General features: G+C 45.6%; 1 protein-coding gene across 1 annotated transcript; it reads right to left on the bottom strand.

Moving 5' to 3' along the window:
• Positions 1–1,472: 1,472 nt before the first annotated feature.
• LOC149304296 (hydroperoxide isomerase ALOXE3-like) lies at positions 1,473–24,539 on the bottom strand. Its single transcript, XM_089479907.1, has 14 exons — positions 24,349–24,539; positions 20,145–20,349; positions 18,866–18,947; positions 17,500–17,622; positions 15,842–15,945; positions 13,026–13,198; positions 11,609–11,752; positions 9,916–10,119; positions 9,444–9,530; positions 8,339–8,508; positions 7,486–7,607; positions 6,058–6,158; positions 5,187–5,357; positions 1,473–3,661 (listed from the first exon to the last, which is right to left on the bottom strand). Exons 1-14 carry the CDS (start codon positions 24,496–24,498, stop codon positions 3,461–3,463), a joined length of 2,037 nt encoding a protein of 678 aa, XP_089336033.1. The 5' UTR covers positions 24,499–24,539; the 3' UTR covers positions 1,473–3,460.
• Positions 24,540–24,953: the final 414 nt, after the last annotated feature.

Raw genomic sequence — 24,953 nt, forward strand, 5'->3', positions numbered from 1 at the left:
CTACAAACTCAGGCCAATGGCATCTTTAATTGAATCTATCTATCTGGCATGCAGTCTTCCTTTCTTCCTTATGTCCTCTACCTTTCCTAGCATTATTGTATTTTCTAATGAGTGATGCCTTCTCATGGGTTCAAAATAAAGCAGCCTCAATTTGACTATCTTGGGCCCGTTACAGACAGGCACCCTAGGACAGACTCAGTCCGTGCTAGGGTTAGAAAGGGGCGTCTCTTCCAGACGCCCCTAACCCTAGCACGGACTGAATCCATACAAAATGGCGGTGGACGTTCCACACAGCCGCCGCCATTACGACGTCACAACTGTGCCGCCTCCAAACAAGGCAGTGCGGACGTGACGTCTTTGCGCCGTGCGAGGGCGCCTAGAGCCCGCTTTCCGCAGCATAAGAAGGAGCTCTAAAACGGAGCTCCTTCTGGGGTTTGCATCGCTGGGCGCAGCCTTTACATGGCTGCGCCCAGCGACACAGAGGAGAAAGGGGCCTCCTCCTCGCCATCGCCGGGTGTCCTTGGGGCTTGAAGCCCCAAGGACGCCCCTTTCCAGGCCGCGGGGAAGCAGCCTTTTGCCGCTTCCCCATGGCCTGCAAAGCGGCAGATCGGGGCCTCGGAGGCTGCCGGTCTGGCAGCTGAGGCCCTGATACAGTGGGGAAAAGGGTGGGTGCAGGCCTCCCCAAACGGGCGGTCTGTAACCCGCCTTGGTTTCCATGGAAAGATCAGGTTTGATCTATTCTAGAACCCATTTGTTTGTTTTTGGGGCCATCCATGGGATCCTCAGCACTCTTCTCCAGCACCGCATCTCCAATGAGTTGATTTTCTTCTGATCCACTTCCTTCACTGTCCAGTTCTCACATGTGTACCTGGTGATGGGGAATATCATGGGCTTGGGTGATTTTAACTTTAACTGATGATTTTAACTGTATATCTTTACTCCTTAGAGTTCTTCCCTCAAATAGTGTTCTTCCGATTTCTTGGCTGCAGCCTCCATTCTATCCATGTTTGATTCAAGGTATGGGAACTCTTTAACTGTTTCCATTTCCTCATTGTTTAGGTTGAATTTATGTAGATCTTCCATGGTCATTACTTTTGTTTTCTTTATGTTTAGCAGTAATCCTGCCTTTACACTTTCTTCCTTGGCCTTCCTTAGTAATTGTACTAAGCCACCTTTTTGGAGAAAATCAGCATGCACATGAAATAAATAAAATAAAAATCAATAAATCTGTGATGTTTTGTTTGGGGCAATAGACACACACACACAGAGTCTTATGACCCACATTCTTGGGCTAAATTACACTTGATTTTTTAAAAAAGCCCCATACAGAGCAGTTAGCTTAAAGCATGTCCCAGTTCAAAATGTGAGCTGTTTTGTTAGATGCAAGCTCTCCCTTGGATAACTCCCCCACATTCCAGGTATAGTAACAGAACACATACTGGTTGTTGGTTAAAAATAACAGACTCAGGTGGTACCTCAAAAGACCAAAAAGTTTTATTTTCCATAAGCTTTTGAGAACTCCTGCCCACTTCATCAGATGTTTTGTAAGCATTCAAGCCAAGCAGTTTGCAGAGTGATTGCAAATCTTAACCTCTGATCTGTATATAGAGATGTGTACCTATTTGCTTCCTAGAGTAAAGAAAGGAATCAGTGCATACCCTCCAACTGTCCCAGTTTGGAAGGGACAGCCCCAGTTAGTCCTCTGCTGTCCTACTTTCTCAGCCAGTTTTAAAATGTCCGTTTCTCTCCCTTCCTACCACTTTCCCCCATTGGCCTCAATATCCTTCCGTTGCTGCAAACTCCATTCAAAGCGCACAAGGACTTGTACTCAATTAATTCAGCAGAGAGGAAAGAGTCTTACTTTTCCAAATTTCAGTACTTAAATTACAGGGTTTCTCTGCTTAAAATGGTAGTTTGGTGCATGTTCCTCCTTAATAACTTTAGGCCTCTAGTTTCCTGGTCAAATGCACCCTTTTGAGCCAGTATGTGTCCCCCAGTTTTCATCTGTGAAATGTTGGAGGGTATGTCAATGATAGTAAACCTTGGAAGAATGCAAGCTTTATGAGTTTTGGTTACTGTAAGGCAGATTATTGAAATCCCGCTAAGGTGCATCGTGGCAGCACATTGAGATGGGAATCTTGCAAAGAGAATTCAATGTGCATATGTCAACCAAGAAAGACAACTGTAATTCTAGAAAGAGGCAGACAATGTAGGAGTACAGACGCTCCCTCCATATGGCATCCATGCCACTGGTTCCAATCACCTACCACAGTGCATGCCCTGGTAACGCCTTCAAATGTTACTCATGCACGGAAAACACCAATTGCTGTAGTGACTGAATGGCCTTTAGCACCACTTTGCCCATTACAGAAAGACATCGTAGTTGGTAGACACTAGGCAGCCATTACCTGAATGGGGAATTGAACCCAGGGCTCGCCTTTCCAAGAAATGTGAGACTCTCAAGGAAGAGGCTGGAAACTAAGGTCTTGTCTACACATTCAAAATACCCCTCATACTATTTGAATAGAATGTGATCCTGCCACACATGATTCGGGAGAATTCGGGCTTTTTGCAGAGTGCGGGGGTGAATAGATGCACATTTGTGCAGGAAAGTGGACAATTAGTGCAAATGTGTGAAAATCGGCAGCAATTTGCATAATACACTTATGTGCAGAGTAACCCTAAGAAGGGACTGGGTTCCTTTCTCCCACTGTGAGCCATACCAGACATTCTGGAAATGGTGTCACATCACTTTTGCTTTCATTTTATGCCATTGGGGGCATTATTTCCTCATATTTGGGGAGAGCCCAAGCATTTGGCAAGTCCGAGAGCAAATCCACTATGTTTTGCAATGTCTTTGATCTGTTTCTGGATATTTGATGATGAAAAATTTCCTAGGATATTTTTTTTTAAGTGGGGGTCTGGAAGCTTTGGCATCTGCTGTGGGGCTTTGAAGGCCACACACTGGGCCCCCAATGGGACCCAGAGGCTGTCCCTTTTTCCCCCTGGGACCAAAGGACAAGTATGACATTACAATAAAAGAGTCACTGTGGTGTAGTGGTTAGAGTAAAGGTGAGTCCCATACAAACCCCCAGATGTTTCTTGGCAAGCAAGTATCACCAGCATAGCCAATGATGAGGGATGCTGGGACCTGCAGTCCAACAACATATGGATGTAGCTTGGTGGATTCTTGGTAACTAATCTGTCATTCAAATATTATTATTTTTTTGAATATTCATTTCATCTGACACAATAGACATCCTATGTTAACCAGAGTCAAATCTTGGATGGCACCGACCCACCGGTAAGGAAAACGCTTCACCCAACAGCCTGATTCTGATATCTACCTTCTCCAGGCACATCATGCTGCTTAAACATACACAAAAGAAAACACGTAAATAAGATACAGAAACAGAGAGTCTGGAGAAACAGCTGCTGAAGGAGGTTTCCATTCTGTCGCTCAGATAGAGACGCTGTTCTCGAAACTTGGGGGGTACAAATACTCGTAGCTGAGAGGGAGGGGACCCCCCATTTTGGCCAGAGACTCATTCCTCTTCTCAATTTCATTGGAAATCTTCTTCAGGTCCTCTTGGAAAGCACTAATGTGCCTTTGGGGTGCGCCTTCAGTAAAATGCTCATCTGGGTACTTGCCCAGAGGGATCTGTCATTTTGGAAAAGAAAGAAAAGGAGGGAGGGAAAGAGAAGAGAAGAGAAGAGAAGAGAAGAGAAGAGAAGAGGGGGAAAATATGATGGAGTAATTTGAGCAAACTGAAACAACACAGCTACCCCCCAACCTTGGAGAACAACCTTTTTTTTTTTTTTTACAAAAGGAAGTAAATACAGTTCACTTTCATTATTCATGGATTCTGCATCCACAGATTTAACCAGCCATGGCTTAAAAATATTCCTCTTCCCAAATTTTTTTAAAAAGCAAAGCTTGATTTTTCCATTTTATATAAGGGACAGCAATTTGCTACCCCACTATATTTAATGGGACTTGAGCATCCATTGATTTTGCTATCTATGTGTGGTCCTGAAACCAAATCCCAGCGGACTGACCAAGGGCCCATTGTAATGCTATTTGCTATGTCATTTGAAAAGTAATTTGTTGCTGTTATTCATTGCACTTTTTAAGGCCAGGCTCCTGTTGTGGCTTTATGCAGGTGTAAACAGTTATATCAGTGGCTGCACTTTTTTGGGAGATGAACAAAAGTGAGATCCTGTGCAGGGCTGAACAAGCCCCATGATATTTGACATAAACTGTTGTTCTTTACAGCCAAAGGGACATAGCCTAGGACAGCATTTCTCAAACTTCTTACTCTTGTGAGTTCCTTTACATCTACATCCGGATGTCGCCACACACAGAGACACACACTCAGTGGGTTCCACAAGTGTTATCTGGGAGCTCTCCAAGGTGCTGGAAGTCTTTGGGGAATAGATGCAGCACATTGGAGAGCTTCCATGAGGTCCAGAAATGCTCATATGAACCCCTATGTAGATTTAGCACATTGAGGCGATGGAACCACTGACAAATTCGGTAGAAATCCGGCTACTGCATCGGTGCAAGAAGTAACATTTTCTAGAAATTGGCTACAACTAAGGTTACCAGGTCAGGACAACCTCAGACCCTGATTTTTTGGGGTCAAAACCTGAGACCTCGCATCAACTAGAGTTGCATAGAGTATGCCATTCAAATAAAAAAGATCAAGTCTGACAAATGAAGAATATATATATGTGTGTGTGTGTGTGTACCCTTTTCAAGGCAGCTTGAATTTCCTCCCCCTTCACCCTGAGGACCACAGAAAAAGTGCCAGCTTACCAGGTTCCTTCCTTGGGGTCTGGGAACCTTGCCTACAACTCGTGCCCTCTTTGGGCATTTGTAGGTCCTCAAGCATGATTCTATGATCAACATCTGGCAAAGGTTGACCATAGAATTGCACTAGAAGACCTGGAGTATCCCTAGAGTATTAGTGTTCCTAAGGCTCACTGCTGTCTCCCTCTTCTCCAGTCTTTGGATAAGACTGGTTCCTTCCTTGGGGTATGGGAACCTTGCCTACAACTCTTGTGATTCCCCGCAGTCCTGGCACTCATCTCACAACATTGTGTGGCATGGGGAAGTGGATTTTTGTATGTTGCAGACGCATGCCCCCAATTCAAGGAGCCGTGGACACTATCTGAGCACTCACCATATCTCCCGGATAGGCACTGAGTAACCACAAGGTGCTCAGAATTTTGCACGTGGTGTTGATCTGTGGGATGGTGTCTTTGTAGTTCTGCAAGTTCGCTGAGCCTTTGGTGGTAGGAGGGGGCTTCCTCATCGAGGACGGGAAGTTGGGCATCCAGGCACCAAAATCAAACTGTGGTTTTGTAAAAGAAAAATTGAAATATTAAGAACATGATGTACCATTACGGGTTGGTGGGGGCACAGGTGACAAAGTCTTCTCTGTCACAGCCCCCTGGCACTGCAACTCCCTTCTTAGGGAAGCTAGAATGCCCCTGCTGCTGTCCTTCCTTGGCAGATGAAGTGTTTTTTTATACTGATAGCCTTTTAGTACCAAAATTTTATGTCATGGGTATGTTTTTTGGACATCCATGCAATCCCCAGTGCATCCCAGAAACAGAAAAATGCCCTCCTCTGACCAGCTTCAGTTAATCAGCCCTTTATTATGTTCCTTTTACATCATAAACTTAAATTGGTTTGAACTATTATTTCTGCTGCTCTGCGAAACTGACTCTGTAATTGAGGTGGGGATCATGTCTGTCAGAGAGCCTGGAAAAGTTACTTTTCTGGCCTACAACTCCCCAAATTCCCCAGCCAGCATTCTCACTGGCCATGGCCATGCCAGCTGGGGGATTCTGGGAGCAGCATTCCAAAAACAAAAAGACTTGTCTCCAGTCTAGAGATCTTTTCCAGAAACTTGTCAGCATCCTGACTGTACTCCGACTCTCAGGATCTTTTGGGAACACCATGACAGTTACAAATCTTGCAATGCAACACAGGTTTGGACCGTGCCATGCATTTAGAGCTCTTTGCAACAAGGCTGTTCTTTCTCCTACCTGCCCACTGTTGACTGCTGAATGCTGGGCTGAACAGGTGTAAATCACCATCGTCAGGAACTTTTTGAGCTCTGCCACCGAAGTGAATGAGGAAGGGATGCCTGGGAAAAGAGCAAGAAGATATAAATTCACAACAGACACTAAGCTGTGAGTCCTCTATAAAGTATCACAAGGATGAAGAAACTGGGCACACACACTGAGTTTTTCATATATTTCAATATCCCTTGAATTTATCATATTTCCAGCAACTAGCTGGGAAAAAAAGAAGAATCAGCAGTCAGCCCTCCACATTTATGGCTTTGACTTTTGCAGATTTGATGAACATGTTTACTCCACCACAACTCTGCCAGAAGTTGACCATAGAGTTGTGCTGGAAAACCTAGACGTTCTTAGAGAAAACACTTATCTAGGCATTGGTAGGCACTCCAGCATGACTCTATGGTCAAATTCTTGCAGATGTTGACCATAGAGTTGCACTAGAGAACAGGAGATTCCTAGAGAGGTCTTAGGTAAAAATATTGTGATGTGTTGTTGTTTTTTTTAATTTGTGGCTTTTACACATTCATGGGGGTCCTTCAACGCTAACTCCAGCAAGAGGGACCACTGTAATCCCTTTGCAAGGAGCCCACAATGCCCTCTCCCTGCCATCCTTCCACTGGCAAGCAAAACCCTTTTTATTCTATTTTATTGTTGTTGTTATTGCAGGCCTTCAAGTCGTTTCCAACTTATGACAATCCTATCATGAGGTTTTCTAGGCAAGTTTCTTTCAGAGGGGGTTTGCCCTTGCCATCCTCTGAGGCTGAGAGAGTGTAACTTGCCCATGGTCACCCAGTGGGTTTTTGCATGGCCAAACAGGGATGCGAACCCTGTTCTCCAGAGTCCTAGTCCAATGCTCAAACCACTGCACCACACAGATGTACAGGCTTTTAAAACAGATCTTTTTTGAAAGAGCTAGCTGAGGGTGCTGTATTGTTTTAAACTGAACTGTTTTTCTTCACTTTTTTCACTTCACTTTTTAACTGTATTTTGTCTTTTTAAATACAGTGGGCCCTTAGTATCCGCTGGAGTTTGGTTCCAGGACCTCCCTTGGATACCAAAATCTGTGGATGCTCAAGTTCCATTATAAACAATGGCATAATAAAATGGTGTCCCTTATATAAAAGGGCAAAATCAAGGTTTTGGGAGATATATATATATATATGTGTGTGTGTGTGTGTGTGTGTGTGTGTGTGTGTGTGTGTGTGTGTTCTTTGTTATAAAATTGCAAGGTGCTTGAGTCCTGATTTTGGGAGGAAGTTGGGATGTATAACAACAACAACAACAACAACAACAACAGTGTGGTTGCTTATATAACGGATTGCAACTGCTTCACCCACACCGTTCTCATTAGAATAGGAAATGGCAGCCAAGTAGTTGACTCAATCGTACCGGAAGACTCTTGCGCCAGAAAGCCTTTCTCATAGACCTCCTCTATCCACTTCTTCAGTTCAGAATCTTCCTGTACAGAGCGATCGTCTTTATAATACAAGTCGACAATGCCAGAGACAAACCTAAAAAGAAGAGCCAAAGAAGAGGACCATCAGAGTAGAGTCCACCAGCATCACTTGGTTGTAAACCTAGTCAGGATGCCAGGAAAGGTCAGTTGGTCCACACTTTTAAATGCACAAACCTCATCTATGCTTCCAGGAGCAATATGGGGATCAGAACCAGAGCTTGAGTTCTCTTTTTTGGACTACAAGTCCCAGTATCCCCCAGCCAGCATGCCTAGGCCAAAGCAACCTAACCTGTACCTTCGAGGCATACACATGGATAGCCTGGGAAAGGGGGGGGGGGGGTTGGACCACAAATCCCAGTGTCCCCCAGCCAACATGACCATGACAAAATGACCTAAACTTCATTCCCCCAAGCTCTATTAGATTTTTCCAGGGCCCAAAGTCAGCTTCAGCAACATGATTCCATGTCCATCCAGCATCCCTGAAATCTAACACAATTGGACACTGATCCAGGGGTAGCTGGGTTGGCCAAAGTACAATATCATCCAAAACCCACAAAATAGTGGGGATACCTTTATTGGGCCAAGGCCATCCTCAATGTATAATGTGCATTTTGGTTGACCCATTAAAGGTAGCCCTGTTTTGTGAATTTTGGATGATATTGTCCAATTGAACTCTTTGAGTCCCAATTTTGGAAGAGAAGCAAGATACAAATAAATTTAATAATGATGATGATGATGATAACGATAATGATAATCATCATCTCCACCCCACTGCCCTCGCCTGACCTCTCCACGGCTGCCCAGATCTTCAGGCCGTCCTCCTTGTAGTAATACTTGGGCAATGAGGATACTCCGCGAGCTTCCAGATCTTCCGGCAGGCAGAGGGAAGAGTAAGTCAAGGCTTGGGTACCTTTCTGCAATACTTTCACCAAGCCCTGGTAACCAACGCCGGTTGACTAGAACAAGGCAAGGAATAGGAAAAAGGGAAGATCAGAGCTGGAGGTCAGGGATGCTCCTACTAAAAACATTTTGCATTCTTTGGATGTGACAGTTGTCACTCGTTGTCGACTGGCTTACCAAACCTCTTTGATTTAAACTGAGTTGTTCTTGAGAAGGATTATTATTATTATTATTATTATTATTATTATTATATTTATATCCCATCCTTTCCCCAAAACTGGGATTCAAGGCAGCTTACAGTATTTTAAAAAAAACACAATACAATTAAAAGCATACAAAAATGGTATCTTAAAATAGAGTTACACTATTACAAAATTAAAACAAATTACATGTCAAAAGGAAAAAAGCTTCCATAACAAAAGGTTAAGGAAGAACTGGGAGTGTGGGGGAAGTTATTTTTTGGATGACAACTCCCAAAATGCCCCAACCAGCACAACTAAAGGCAACCCTTGGGAGCTCACAATTCTCAGATCAAATTTTCATCCCTTTTCTTCTCAGGAACCTTGTAGTTCAAGGAAACAGACTTGAGAGAGAGCTCTATAGCAGAGAACTGTTTGGCCCTTCACCAAACTACAGATCCCAAGATACCACCAGGATGAAACCATGGCTATTCAAGTAGTTGCAAAATGTGCCGTGTAGAGGCACCTTTGGTCACCCAGCTACACCACTCTTGGCATATCTGCACTATACAAATTTAGTGGCTTGATAGCATTTTGGTGGTCATGGCCCCATCACAAACTTGAGATTGTAAATCGAAGCCTGTGCGCTTCTCTGAAAACCACAGCATTAGAGTTCTCCAGCACTGAATCCTGGTATCTCACAAAACTGCATATCCCATAGGATGGTGCCATGACAACTAAAATGCTATCCAAGTGTTAAAATTCGAAAGTGCGGACAGGCACAATGGAGGTGAAAATCCAGAACCATTTACCTTGTCAAAGACCCCCCCTTCAGAAATGAGGCTGTCGCGTGCCACGGTGTTGATGTGAAGGGTGTAGCGCGTGTGAGGAATCAGGAGCTGGGGAAAGAAAAGGCGAGAAACAAGACGGCATTTAAACCCCGTGGTTTCATCTAGTCCAGCCTAGTGAGTCAAGCAAGTGCCAACTACTTTTGCACTTGAACTCAGTTTGCAGCAAGTGAAGTAAGCTGAGGACAAAGAAGGAAGGTGGGAGGAAGAAAAAGAAACTGGAACATTTTAAAAGCAGCTAGGAGGGTGGCAGAAAATTCATTGGGACACTTGGAGAGTGGTGCAGTTGGCCCCTGCATTTGCAGCTTTGACTTGGTTTTTCAATCTCTCTTAATCATTTCAGGCCCTGGAGAAGCTTTTTCCCCAAACAGAAAGGGACCCAGAAGTGACCAGGAAGTAGATTCTAGCATTCAAAGTTTTAAAGCTTCCACTTCACCTTGTAGAGCGGGTGGCACATGGGCAGCTGGCGGATCGTGGCCAGGGTGAAGACCTCCGCCAAGAGGTGTGTCCGGAGCAGGTGGGTGATTGCCTGATGAACATGGAAGTCGGAATTTCGCACCCAGGTCTTTGCCAGGATCCAGTCCCATTTGGAGTCGCTTGGCAGGAAGATGGGCGACTCTGGGCCCGGTGTCTGGGTGAGCTACACAAAGGAGACAGCGTTATGTGGGGCCTTGGCTGCTTGCAATGCTAAAACAGGAGAGGAGGCAAAGTCTGGAATGAACCAAGACACAACTAGAGTTTGGAAACATTCCCAGAATCCCCCTGGCCAGTGTAATAAATCAGTGGCCATGGTGTCTGAGGGATTCTGGGCCCTGTAGTCCAAAACCAGCTTCACAAATCTCTGAATAAAATATTGGTTGATGCAAATAAAACATTTCTTAATGCAAGCTCTTTGTTCATTTGTTAACTGTGCTGCCTTTTTAAATGACAAAAGTTAGTGTTTCTTTAGCAAATCTGTGACAGGCAGAAATAAAACAGGGGAAGCATATTTATACAACTCATCTAGAACTAACTTCTCTGATTTTACACTGTGACATAACTTTCTAGTTGTTTTCCTAGCTATGGGGTTCTAATTTCTCTAAATGGCAGGAAAACAAACTATCCCATGAATCAGCTTCTGGCTTGTGCTGTGCTTTGCGTTGCTTGCGTTGTTGCGGAGTGGAATCAGGTTGCCGTTGCTGTTTTTAAAGTAACTAACAGTAACTAACTTAGTTAATTTAGAAACATTACAAGATATGTTTGGAAAAAGAAAGAGAAAGACAGGAGTGGGCTCTCCCAGTGCCTTCCTCCTCTTGTGTTGCAAGGATTCTAAGATTCGAAAAAAGTAACTTTTTGGATCAAAGTTTCCCAACAGAGAAATTCTTTGGAGTTGTAGCATTAAATAGAAATGTATTTTAAAGACTGTAACTATAATGGCAAGCAGCCATGGGGCTTGGAACAATAGCTGTAACTAACTACTTTTTTAAAAGTACACTTTTACAGGGGAAAATAGCAACTCTTGTCCTTTTGCTAGAAGAGACTGCCCAGATTGCAGTACTGCTCACAAAGCCGCTTTGCAGGCCACGTGGCCCATAAGATCTCTGGGCCACTCGTGATAAAAACAGTTTAAGCAATTTAAAAGTTAAAAAATAATAATTTAAGCATATTACACAATGGAAAGATTTGAAAAAGTTAAAACACTTTAAAAACTTCTTTGCCTACAGATCTGGCCAGAATCAATGAGGCATTCAAAGCTTTAATAAAAAGCCAGATCTTAACTTGGCTCTGGAATGAAACTAGGGCTGCATCTGCATTGCAGAAATAGTCTAGTTTGGCACCACTTTAACTACCTCGACTCTATGCTCTGGAATTCTGGGAATGGTAGTTGTGGGTAGTTCCCACAACAAACTACCATCCTCAGAATTCCAGAGCGTGGAGCCATGGTAGTTAAAATGGTGCCAAACCAGATTATTTCTGCAGTGTGGATGCAGCCTAGCTCCAGCACCAATAGGGCTTGCAAGTGGGGCATCTCACAAATGAAGGGCCACAGTAGATTGTTGCCACTGGTGGGACCCAGAAGACTGCAGATCTCTGTCCAGACCTTGTGCCTTCCTAGTTCCCAAGGTCCCCCACCCAGAAAACCTTTTTACCTGGATCGCCAGGGGCATGAGATGCTTCTGCGCAGTGACATGCAGCAGGCACAAGGGAGCAGTCAGGTACTGTTGGCTTCCGTTATTCACCCCTGCAGGAACGCCTTCCAAGACGCGGTAGTCAGCAATGAAAATATTGCCCTTCTGTAGTGGAGAAGAAAGATGGACAATCTGAACCAAGGGGGAAGCCAAGGTTTGACAGGAGTGGGTCACACTAATGTCCACCATCCCTTACCTGAAGTGATTTCTAGGGCTTGAAATTTTGCTTTTTTAAGACTAATGCTTCCAGAATCCTGCAGTCAGTATGGCATACCCTCCAACATTTCCCAGATGAAAACTAGGGCTGCATCTGCACGGCAGAAAGGACCCAGTTTGACACCAGCTGTACTCTGGTGCCGCAACAAACTACATTTCTCAGAATTCCCCAGCATTGCACCATGGCAGTTAAAGTAGTGTCAAACCAAATGCATTTGAGGAAGTAGACTTTAGTTTACAAAAGCTCATGCTGCCAACTTCTTTCTTCCAGTTAGAGGTTGTACAGACTGCCCCTAAGGGGCGGCCTGCAGTCACCTCCCGCTGCGCCGGATCAGGGCGGCGGCAACTGCACGCCGCGGCTCTGATCTGGTCTTTCCAGGGCGCAAAAGGAGCCAGAAGAAAATGGGTCCTTTTTGCGCCCTGGAAAAGGTGTGATAGCTGTGCCGTCATGGCTTTAAGGTGCTCCTTTGGGGCTGCATCATGTAAATACAGCACCAGAGGAGTGTGTGATGCTGCATGCCGTGTGGAGCAGTGTGCAGCATTACATTGCCATGGGGGGGGGGGGAGTCAGGGTATGCGTCGTATGGACACCACACCCCAATTCTGCCCCGAGGCTGGCCTTAATGACCGGTCTGCACAGTCTCTTAGTCTCAAAAGGTGCAGAACGATCTTTCTACATAGTGTCAAACCAGATTATTTCTATTGTGTGGATGCAGTCCAGAACATGTGGAGGCCAAGCAGCTTCATAGTTATGAATGAGGAAGAAGAAATGACTTCGGAGTTGCTGCAGCAGTTTGCTTTTGCTCACGCCTACTGGGAAGGGCAAGATTCGGCCCTTTCCTCTTCCCTTCCCCCTGTTCAGTTAATGGAGCACAAACTTCCTTTGCCCTGTGAACTCAGTTTGCAGCCACTGAAGCAAGCTGAGAACAAAAGGGTAACATAGGAAGAGGAGAGAAGAACCGTGACGTTTTAAAAGTCACTGAAAAAGTGGGACAGCAGAGGATTAACTGCAATTGTCCCAGACAAACTGGGCAATTTGCAAGCATGGCATGGACACTGGCAGAATGCCAGGAGAAATAGTATTCCAAAAGTAACTTTCTCACGTTCTGGTTTCTTCTCAAAATGGGGCCCTAAAAGACTGAGCGCCTGCTTCCTTTCATACCTTCAGCTCTTCCTGCAGCGTGGTGCCATTCCCAAGGGACTTGGCCACCATCTCCTGCGTCACAGGGAAATTCGGTGGGATTTCAGTACATTTCCGGATCAGTCTTGGGTTCAATCCATTCAAGAACTGGCACCCAAAGAACACATCTTCTTCCCAGTGTTCTGTGATGAATTCTGGAATGGGGAACACCAAATAAAAGGATTCAACTGGGCAGGATCCATTTGCAACAAGGGATTAAATAGGGAGTTAACCAAGTACAAATTACTTGTGCTATTTGAACTCAGTTTGGAGCAAACCAAGGCCCCATTCATACTGGCCTAAAAGACATGGAGGGAACTGGGCTGATCCGGATGCCCCTCCCCCGAATCGCTCCGTTAGCAAGTGCCCACTACAAATTTGAAATCGAATGCATTTTGACAGAAATCGAATGCATTCTGTCTGCCGGCGAGGTGGCCGCTGTCAATCAAGCGATTGTCATGGTGACGTTTTGCAGGGCATCGGAAAGTGTCCTCCCCCTCCTCCCTTTTTTTAAAGAGCCAGGCACAGGGTTAATTTTTTTATAAACCTGTGGGCATTTGGGTCAGATCTGCCCCGTCCCAGGCAAAGGATGGAATTGTCATGCATTTTTTTATGCTTTTAAAAGCAACATTTGTAGCTTTCCCTTTGCTCCAAAAAATTGTTTAAAAATGTAACACTGATTGTAAGTGAGGTCTTTTGCAACATTGTAGCTTCCCCCTCTGCTGAACTGACCCCTTTCCTCCTGCTTACACTTTGCCATTGCCTTCCACTGAGGCTGAGAGAGAGTGACCTCATGGAATCAATTGGGAATAAATGGGAAATGCAGCGCATTAATAATAATAATAATAATAATAATAATAATAATAATAATAATCCAGGAGCAAGAGGAAATAGCAAGCACACAGACATGTCACCCCCCAAAAAATGCGCATAAATGGTCAAAAAATGCGCATAAATGCTTCTGCTGCATCCATTTCCCTACATCCCCCAGCCTTGGCAATCCTCCTCTTCCTCTTCCTCCTTCCTCCTCCTCCATCACTTTCTCCATCTCCCCCCCCACCCCCAGCCCTATGCAGCCCAGCCTCCCCTTTTGCCACCTGTCACCCTTAGCATCCACCCTTTGGGCTCTTTCCTCCTCTCTCTCCCCTCCGATGAGGGGAGGGAATGCTCTAACCCATGGAATCAATTGGGAATAAAGGGGAAATGCAGTGCAGGCATTCTGACTGTAGCATCCGCATATAACAGTAATAACAACAACAACAACAACAACAATAATAATAATAATAATAATAAATAATCCAGGAGCAAGAGGAAATAAAGCACAAGCAAGCACACAGACATGTCACCCCCCAAAAAATGCGCATAAATGGTCAAAAATGCGCATAAATGGTCAAAAGAGGCTGCTTGAAAAGGGGGGGGTGTTGCTTTGATTGGGGGTTGGACTGGATGTCCCTTGGGGATCCCTTCCAGCCTTGGGATCATGAGGGAGAAGAGCAATGGGGAGGCTGCGGAGGCTGCGGGAGCGGGAAGTAGACCACCCCCCCCTTTTCCCTCTGACACACACACACACACACACACACACAGAGAGAGAGAGAGAGAGGAATCTCTCTCCCTGCTTCAGCTGCTGGAGGTCTGCTGCTGCCTGGCCAGCGACCCTCCTCCTCCTCCTCCCGCCATCCCCTGGCTGCCAGGCTGGCTCTCAGGGGAGCCCCTCTCTGGGTGCCAGGCTCCAGACTGGAAGCGGCTGCCTCCGTGGGCATACAATGTGCCCTCCTGGGGTTGGCCAAGTCCCCCAGCAAGAGAGGCGGCCTTGAATGGCCCCGGAGGGAGCAGGGGCCAGCAGGAGAGCAGGAGGAGGAGGAAGAGGAGGAGGAGGAGGAGGAGAGCATCCCCTTCCTCCCGGCGCCAGGAGCCCTGCCTGCTCCTTGCCCAGCAGCAGCCCTTCTGCTCAGGGCTCTTTCCTCCTCCCCCTCCCCTCCGATGAGGGGAGGAAATGCCTTGCCCTTTGCCCACCCTCTGACCTAAATCCCTCCCTCAATTTGCCTCGATCGTGATCGAGGCAAAGTTCTCATTCCCAGGACCCGGGGTTTTTAAAAAGAAACGGCATTTGCGCCGATTTCAAAAGACCCGCGCTAGGGGCCATTTAACACGGAACGGGTGTGCAAGCTCCTGATTCGCTTGTGTGAGATTCGGGGTGAGTAGGAACTTCACGTGATTGAATCGGTTTCAGAACCGATTTTTTTTGTAATGTGAATGGGCCCCAAGTAAGCTGAGGACAAAGGTGGAAACTGAGAGAAGTAAAGAGAAAGTGGGACATTTTAAAAGCAGCTTTAAAAGCAGGATGGCAGAGGCTTAATTGGGACCGGGTTAGTTGGTGAATCCCAACTAGAGTAGACCCATTCAATGATAAGTTGACTTCTGAGTAAATCCTGCTGACTGGATGGCTCTGTTATAGCTGGGACTAACAAAAGATTTAGGTCTCTTTGTCCCAGCAATTCAAGATCACATTCAATATCATTATATCTGGGATTTAAGAGGAAGCATGGGATAGTTTACACTAGTGTAAATTGCATTCAGGAATTTTGGGTCCCATTTGCAATGGGTTGCCTCATGTCATATATGGCAAGTGCATTATGATGCTTTGTCCGTCTATTTTAAATTGTTTGAAATTATTACAAAGAAGGAGAAGAGGAGGAAGAAGAAGAGCTGGCTGAATTTGCTGACTGAGAGATTCTGCAAGTTGTCCCCCCAAACAGTAAACTCTCCAACTCTGGATTTTAGCAGGGCTTCCGTCTTACCTGACATCTCTGATTTGTTGAACCAGAAAACATTCTTGATGTCCTCCAGGTTCTCCCAGGATTCTTGGCTATCAGAATAACCTTTCAGCTTCAGCTCTATCTTCCTAAGAGTGGTAGAAAAGGACAAAACTGTTGGAAAGCCTAGAGAAGATGATGATGATGATGATGATGATGATGATGATGATGATGATAAATTTTATTTATGTTTTCCCGCCTCTCCCATTGGATCAAGGCAGGGTTACAGACTATTAAAAACCAGTACAAACAATCTCATTAAAATATAGATAAAAATATAGATAAATTTCAATAGTACAGAAACTCTATTCACAGTCATTCAGCATGCGTATCCAGGGTAAGGCAGAGAGTCCATGGCATCAAAATACAAAACTTCATTCTTCAGGGGGGAAGGCTTGACAAAAGAGAAAGGTTTTAAGACTCTTTTTGAATGTTTCCAGGGGGGTCATAAGACAGAGCTCATTGGGAAGACTATTCCAGATCCGCGGGGCTGCAATTGAAAAGGCCATCTGGGATGTGGAGACGTATTTGGAAGATGGAGTTTCCAACAGGTTCTTCCCGGATGTTCTAAATGTGTGGGGCAGATTATATGGGGAGATGCAGTCCCTCAAGTAACTCGGGCCCAAGCCATGTAGGGCTTTATAGGTAATAACAACACCTTGTATTGCGCTCAGAAGTGAATGGGCAGCCAGTGAAGATCTTTCAAAATAGGTGTTATATGGTCAAACCTAGATGCACCGGTGACCAATCTGGCTGCCATGTTTTGTATGAACTGAAGCTTCTGGGCTTGGTACAAGGGTAGCCCCATGTAGAATGCATTACAGAAATCTAAGCGAGAGGTAACCAGAGCATGCACCACAGTTTCAAGGTCTCTTTGGCCCAGGAAGGGTCGCAGTTGGCGTATCAACCAAAGTTGATAGCAAACACGACGCCCCGTGTCTCCAGATGATCTCTCCCAGCGGTTTCAAGTAAATGTTAAACAAAGTGGGGGACAAAATAGCTCCCTGAGGGACACCAGATGTCAGTTCCCTCTTAGAGGAGCAAGTGTCCCCCAACTGCACCATCTGGAATCTGCCCAAGAGGTAGGAACGGAACCACTGGAGTGCAGTGCCACCCATACCCAACTCCCCTCAGGTGTTCCAGAAGGATACCATGGTCAATGGTATCGAAAGCCGCTGAGATGTCCAAAAGCACCAACAAGAGCACCAACAAGGCCACACTTCCCCTGTCCCCTGTCAATGCCCAGATGGAGATCATCGACTAAGGCGACCATGGCAGTCTCAGCTCCATATCCCGCTCTGAAGCCAGTTTGAAATGGGTCCAGATAATCGGTTTCATCAGGTTGATGTCACTTTAACTGCCATGGCTCAGTGCTGTGGAATTCTGGGACTTGTAGTTTTGTGGGTTATTTATCCTTCTCTGTCAGAGAACTCTGGTGCCAAACTACAATTCCCAGAATGTCATAGCATTGAGTCTTGGCAGTTAAAGTGGTGTCAAACTGGATTATTTCTGCAGTGTGGATACAACCTTAGGCTCCCTATTTATCACTCCTATTACACAGAGATTCCTAGGTTGGTGATGGTTACTCTTTAAAAAAACTTGTTAAATAAAAAACGAATAACTGTCCTTCTTACGCCACTCACTTGCTTGCAGAGCGTTCTGCGAAAAGGGCCGCTTTGGTGAAAGAAAACTTGACCTCACTTTCCAGCTCCTCCATGGATGAGACGTTCAGACAGTAGGGGACACCTTCAGCATAAACTTTCCACCTGTACGGAATCAGGGAGAATTAAAATCCTTTAGATCTGAAAATCTTGTGCTGGGAAGGGGGATTCTGGGAGTTGTAGTCCCCCCAAAGGACTCATTGCTGCCAACTTCTGGGGGTTTTGCTTTTTCCCATCAGAGAGAGAAACAGAGTTCTCCAACCCAGAGGTGTGCAGAGGCTGGGAAACTGGAACTCCTGTTTGCAGATTAATGAGTAATTAATGAGTAATGAGTGGCACCTTCATCACACTTAATTCAACAGTTAAATGACACCTGCTTGAATCAGTGAGCATCTCAGTGCTCTGTCCTCCACGGAAATATAGAGCAAATATTCAGAACACATCTTGGGACTTGGGAGGTTGTTGCAAATGAGACTGAAAAGGAGGCTGCAACTCAAGGGAGGGTTTCCGAATTGGATCTGCTTTTGAAAATTTGAGGGTTTTTTTTTGGGGGGGGGTCATACGTTCATTGCCCACCCACCCGCAAAGGAACTGCAAGCTAGCAGTTGCTGCTAGAGTTGATCTGTATCTTGGGGTTACAATTTGGACTACAATTAGAAGGACCAAGTTACAATGATCATACAACTCTCCTACTGCAATACTTTCACCAGCTACCAGTTTGTTTCTGGGCACAATTCAAGGTGCTGGCTATGACCAATAAAACCTTCTATGGCTTAGGTCTAGGCCATCTGGAAGACTGTGAATGTAGCCACACTACAGAATTAAATCAGTTTGATACCACTTTAAGGCTGCTTCTGGCACTGCAAAAATAATCCAGGTTGACAGCACTTTAACTGCCATAGCTCAATACAGTTCTGGGAATTGTAGTTTGCTGTGGCACCTGAACTCTGCCCTCTGCCTTGCAGTGCTCTGGTGCCACAACGATCTACAGTTCCCAGAATTCCACAGCATTGAGAAATTGCAGTTAACATGGTGTCAAATCAGACTATTTCTGCAGTGTAGTTGCAGCCTTACTGCATGACCCTATCCTATAGCATGATGGAATTTGTAGTTTGGTGAGGCACCAGCTCTCTCTGACAGACCAGGCTGAATACCTCACCAAACTATAAATGCCAGAATTTCATAGGATAAGTTATGGTAATTAAAGTGGTGTCAAACTGTTTTAATTCTGGAGTGGGGCTACATTCACCATTTCCCTGTGTGAGCCAGATCAGGCTCTGAGATAATGATGGCTGTTGGATGGTATTTTCAGCTGGTGCACGATATGCCATTTCACAAGTTCACTTACTCATAATCTGACTGCCGGTTCTGAACCTCCTTTATCCGGAACTCTTTGAGCAAGGGCAGAGTGTCCATGGCAGGGATTTTTGCTGGAGGACCAAACACAGAGAATGTTGTTAAATACTCAGGAGCCTCTTTGTTTTATTCCAGATATGCTTTACAATGGATCCAAGCTGGAATTTGCTTCAAGTTCCAGCCCTATCCACAAAGACTTCACAGAGTACCAAAAATGGACACACATCACTGCTGGAAGGTAACCTTTATGGGGGATAAACTGATCCAGCATCTTTTCCAGGATGGACTCCAAGATCTGTTTGCAAGAAGTGGTAGAATCAGACCCCTGAACAGCAAATTCTACCCAGACGATCCAAGTGTCAGCACTCCAGATATTCATGGCGGGACAATGGGTATCCTGAGCTAAAGTGCAGCCCACTCCCCAGAGTATAGGATACAACCCTAAGGTCATATAGGATGGAGCCTTACAAAGGAAACTGAACTGCCCAGATGTGACCCATCCCCCACCGTAATAAATACATCTGAAGAAGTAGACTGAAGTCTAGGAAAGCTCATGCTGCCAATTTCTTCCTTTTCAGTGAGTCTCAAAGGTGCTACAATATCTCTCTATGTACTGATTCTACAGACTAGCATGGCTATATCTTGGAATACTACAGTGAGAACAGCACAGGACAGGACTTCTCTAAGGACCTAAATGGGAAGGATACCATGGACCAACCTTGTGGTATCCTGCCCATGGTTTCCACTTGGGTCAGTCCCTGGGCTGGCATGGCAATGGGAGGATGTTCACATATATGCATATTACTGCCGTTGCATGGATCTGTCACTGCCACCACTGCACACCCGTTACCTGTCACCGCCATCATGTCCCGTCTGAAGGGCAGAAGCAAGGTGCCTGGCTACACCCACATTGCCAGAGGCTCCCAATGTCACAGGCCATAGTGGGGAGCCTTTAGAGAGGATGTGACAGTGGTGACAAGTAAGGGGCATGCAGGCCTATCCGGTGAAAACAGACGGTCCTTTTAGACTGGATTAAGAACTTTTTGGGCTGAGTTCTGTCCAGATCTGCCAGATCTACACCTGGTCTACCTGATCCTGGTCTGGAGCTAAAGGCCTTCATCATCCGGCTAATGGTCTGCATTGTCCAATCACCCAGCAAAAACAAAGAAATGTTAAGATATCCCCTGGATGATTTTGCTGGGGGCTAATGGGAAGCTGAGCATCAGTGTCGGGATTTCTTTCCATTTTCTCCCCTCAGAAAACTTCCTTACCAGTTCCTTCCCTCAGCTCCAATTTCTGCTGCCCTTCCATCCACTGGTAGCAGGGGAAACGGTAGGTCTCTCCTTTTGGGGACGTCACAGTGAGAGAACTGCAGTGCCAGCTTGTGGAGAAGAGTTCAAGTTTGAATACTTTGTGGAGCCGGATGAGCACAATTTCTCCCAGGTCATGCTCACAAGAGACTTTGTAATCACTCACCTGGCATGGAAAAACCAACGGGGCAGCCTCAGATAATGACAGAGTAGATGATATGCCATATTTTAGCTCTGGTCGAAGAACCTTGCCAATAACTTTATACGTTACATGCAGATTGGGAACAGGGAGATGAGTCCTCTGATTTTAATAGTTATGCAGTTATGTTAGCTGGTTGCATGAGAAGCAACACCTGCTGAAATTTCCTCTTTTCCACAACCATGAAAGGGGCAGGAGCCCTCTCCAGTTTTCACTTTGACAACCCTAATTGAGTGTACAACCAGTGGGTACACAGAAACAGGGCCTTCTTAGTGGCTGGTCCTAGGCATTGGCATCACTGGGGGGGTACGGTGGTGTGGACCACACTGGGTGACACCAAAGGGGGGGTGCCACCCAGTGGGGTTGTACACCCTGTGGGAAGCAGGTGGTTGCCTTTCAGGTCCCACGCGGGGGCCCCTCGCTGCCATGGCACCATTCTATCATAGAATCATAGAATCATAGAGTTGGAAGAGACCACTAAGGCCATCCAGTCCAACCCCCTGCCATGCAGGAAATCCAAATCAAAGCATCCCTGACAGATGGCCATCCAGCCTCTGTTTAAAGACCTCCAAGGAAGGAGACTCTATCACCCTCCGAGGGAGTGCATTCCACTGTCAAACAGCCCTTACTCTCAGGAAGTTCCTCCTAATGTTCAGGTGGAATCTCTTTTCCTGTAGCTTGCATCCATTGTTCCGGGTCCTGTTCTCTGGAGCAGCAGAAAACAAGCTTGCTCCCTCCTCAACATGACATCCTTTCAAATATTTAAACAGGGCTATCCTATCACCTCTTAACCTTCTTTTCTCCAGGCTAAACATCCCCAGCTCCCTAAGTCATTTCTCATAGGGCATGGTTTCCAGACCCTTCACGATTTTTGTCGCCCTCCTTTGGACACGCTCCAGTTTCTCAATGTCCTTTTTGAATTGTGGTGCCCAGAACTGGACACAATATTCCAGGTGGGGCCTGACCAAAGCAGAATACAGTGGCACTATTACTTCTCTTGATCTAGACACTATGTGCCAAGGCAACAAGGTTGGGGCAGTACTCTTTCGACCCCACCCCAGAAGCCCCACTCTCAGAAGTCCCCCTCCCCACACCAGATGACACCCCAGGCAGGGATGCCACTGGTCCTAGGATACCCCTTCTTCAGCCATATCTTTGGGAGGGGGGCAGAAAATTCAAGGAGCAGCATGGAATATTCTGGCCACAATGCAGCCCCAAATTTCCCATTGCTTGGACACACAGCAACATCAGGAAGCTGTGCACGCAGGCATCCCACTAAGCTGCCTCCAGCTGCCACCAGCAGCTGCAAAAATAATTCCCTCTGGGGCTGGAAACAAAGTGCCTAGCATTGATCACCTGTAGCCAAGGGTCTCTCCAGGACAATTTTGAATAGCTTAATGTATTGGGTCAGCTACAGGACCCTTGAGACTGTTTCCCAAATTTATACAGAGGTTGCCAAGGTAGAGTGATGCAGTAACACATCATTGAGCATCGATCCAACCTCAGAGGGAGTGATTTGTGCCAGCAGCAGCAATGGTGGGTGGCATAGCAGGATGCATATGTGAAGAGCCACCCAATGTCAGTGACACGGGCTCTGGATTTCCGGGAAGAGTTTTTAAAATCTGTTTTAAGGGTAGTACATTGTGGGTTTCGTGCTGAACTGGCCATATGTCATCGGGACAGTTTGCACCAGAATCAGGAATTGCGTCATCTGGACTGGTCACTGTGAGGACGGAGGGAGATGTGGTATTTGGCCCCTGTGGACACAGCCCTAGAGAGACTGCATTGGTCCCCTCTAGCAAGTGAAGCTAGATCGACAGACAGGTATCAAGAGGTCTTTAGGAACCACTTAAAGACAAAGGGCTTTTAAGCCTTTCAGCCTTTGCGGAAGGCAGTGGCAAAAATCTCCTGAATAAATCTTGCAAATAAAATCCTAAAACAGGGTTACCGTAAGTCCAAATCAACTTGAAGCCATAAAACAGCTGCAGAGGTGAGGAAGAAGTGCTATAAATAAATAAATACACAAACACAAATTCCAGTTGCAACAGAAGCCACAAAGGACAGTGTGGTTGGGAGACAGGGGTATTTCACAACTTGATTTGCATGAAACCTGGTGCCAGGAACTGTAGGATTTTAGCAAAACAAATCAAAACTTCAGTTGCACAATTCAGAGGCATTGCCGTGTTCGTCCAGAATACTGTATTAGTATGCAAAAGCATCTTGTAGCATCTTTGATTCTAACTGAGAGAAAAGACATTGTAGCAGTAGCTTTCATAGACATGGTCTGCTTCCTCAGATTCCTCAAAAGCTTCTGCTACAACATCTTTCACTCAGACTCAAAGGTACTACAAGAATTAGTTGTACAAACAAAACAAGATGCAAGAAGGGGCCTGGTGAATACTCATCAGGAGCTCCAGAAGGATTGAGGGAGGAAAGCATAACAGAGAGGAGGGGGAAGAAGTGTAGAAACAGATGGGAAGGATTAAACACTGGCTGCAGTCCCACACTATAGGTATGCCTGACCATGCCATCCCCTGGAAAATCCACCTTTCCATCTCCTTGGAAGCCAAGTTCAAAGGTGTGCAGATTGGCACTGATCTCTCCTGAGCCACATTGGCAGATTGGCCTAGAGATATAAATCTTCATGTTCAGCTGGAAATCAGGGGGCAGGAGGAGGATGTTTCCCATCTTGCCAGCAAGAAAGGCTGTGACCGGCATCTTCCTTCTGGTTGGCACAGCCTTGCTCACTGATGTGAGGAGGGTGGAAATGCCATCCTCTTTTTGCCCCAATTGCCAACTGAACAGTCCTCCATCTCATGCAAGATTTCTGCCTCAGTAAAATAAATTGGGGGAGAAGAGGTCAGGCCAGGAGACATTACTTAGTTGTGCATTAGTAACTAGGCAGACAATGTAGAATATGGGCCTATGTTTGTATATCTGCTGGGATGATAAAACCTTCATTGTTTATACCCTTGAGATATTATCTGCCTCTTGATCCACCCGCATCATTATACAGTTGTAACACTGCCAGATGTTTCAAATGGAAAGAGGCACAGAAAGGGAAAATGAGTAGGTCGGGATCCAAATGTATAGTGAGAAGACATCTCAAGTTAATTTTGGTACAATGTTCTACAAAGGGTTCCTTTCTAAACAGCTTTTTGTACCAAGGGCTTCTATATAAACCTCAACACATACAGAATCCAATGTGTAAATATTATTTGGAAATCATCCTTAGGCAGCCTGGTTATATAACACAAGAGGGAGAAAATCTATCCAGGGGGTAGAAATAAGCATTCCTAAATGCTTACCATTAAGTTTTAACAAGGAAAAGCAAGTAGGGAGAGAATAATAATCTCAGTTTCAGGCATGTCTGGAAGAACCATTCTAAAAACTGGGAACATTTCTTTAATGAGAAGATACTACTAGACTGTCTTGAAAACCAGACTTTATTTTTCTCCGGTCGTAGAAAAAGAATATTCTTATGTTGTTATCATAAACATACTTTCCTGGGAATAGCTCCATTGAATTCAATGGGGTTAATTCTGAGTAGAGAATGATGCATAAGATTGTGCCAGTATTGTCATGGTTGTTGCAGTGTACCAGTGAAGTTTTTTGATAGATAGACAGATAGATAGAATAATAATAATAATAATAATAATAATAATAATTTGTTTTATTTATATACCGCTATTCCAAAGATCATAGCGGTGAACAGCAAGTAAGCTAATTAGCAAGTAAGCTAATTTGCCCCCAACAATCTGGGTACTCATTTTAGCTCCCTCCTCGGAAGGATGCAAGCCTGAGTCAAGCTTGGGCCCTTTTGCTGGTCTTGAACTCGCAACCTTGTGGTTTCGAGTGAATGGCTGCAGTACAGGCATTTAACCACTGCGCCACCAGGGCTCCATAGAATACTCTATGATTACCACGTTGTATTGTGACCCAGACAGTCCACCCTTCCCAACTCACCGCTCCAGGATAGAAATCCACGCCCCAGTTGTCTAGTGCAGTTTTGGGACTCTCGCCCTCGGTGCCCACCAAGGTGATGAAAATGGAGTCGAGAGTGCCCGAACGGAGGAAGTTGCCCGTCACCACCTGGACGTTGTATGTGACGGCCATATTGCTGGATCTCAGTTATGGCAGCTGGAGGTTGAGCGTCCAACAAGGAGCTGGAGATGGAAGAGAAAACCTCAGTCTACCCTGCAGCTCTACCAGAAGCCTTCTCCCCAGAGGATGGCATTTATAAAACATGCCAGCCTCCATCAGCCTTGGAGCTCCACCTTTTCTCCAGCAGTGGCTCCACCCTGGAAAGAGAGGCAGACCAAGAACCACAATGCTTCCAGGACATCAGAAGCACAATGATGGTCCTCTGGAGAAAGAGCTTTACAAGTGTCCTAGTGTTCTTTCCAATTGTCCTTTCCAAGTGTATTCTTCCGCTCTTCAAACTAGAACATTGGAGTTCTGCCAGAAAGGAGTGGCATCACTTTCAATTTGGGAAGAACAGTACTTGTTTTAATATTATAAACCCCGGGGGCAGCATAAGAGAAGTTGTAGAATATCAGGCATAAGCCATG

The sequence above is a fragment of the Sceloporus occidentalis genome, unplaced genomic scaffold, assembly GCF_023333645.1.
Source record: "Sceloporus occidentalis isolate IW3139 unplaced genomic scaffold, rSceOcc1.0.p SCAF_14, whole genome shotgun sequence".
Lineage (NCBI taxonomy): Eukaryota > Metazoa > Chordata > Lepidosauria > Squamata > Phrynosomatidae > Sceloporus > Sceloporus occidentalis.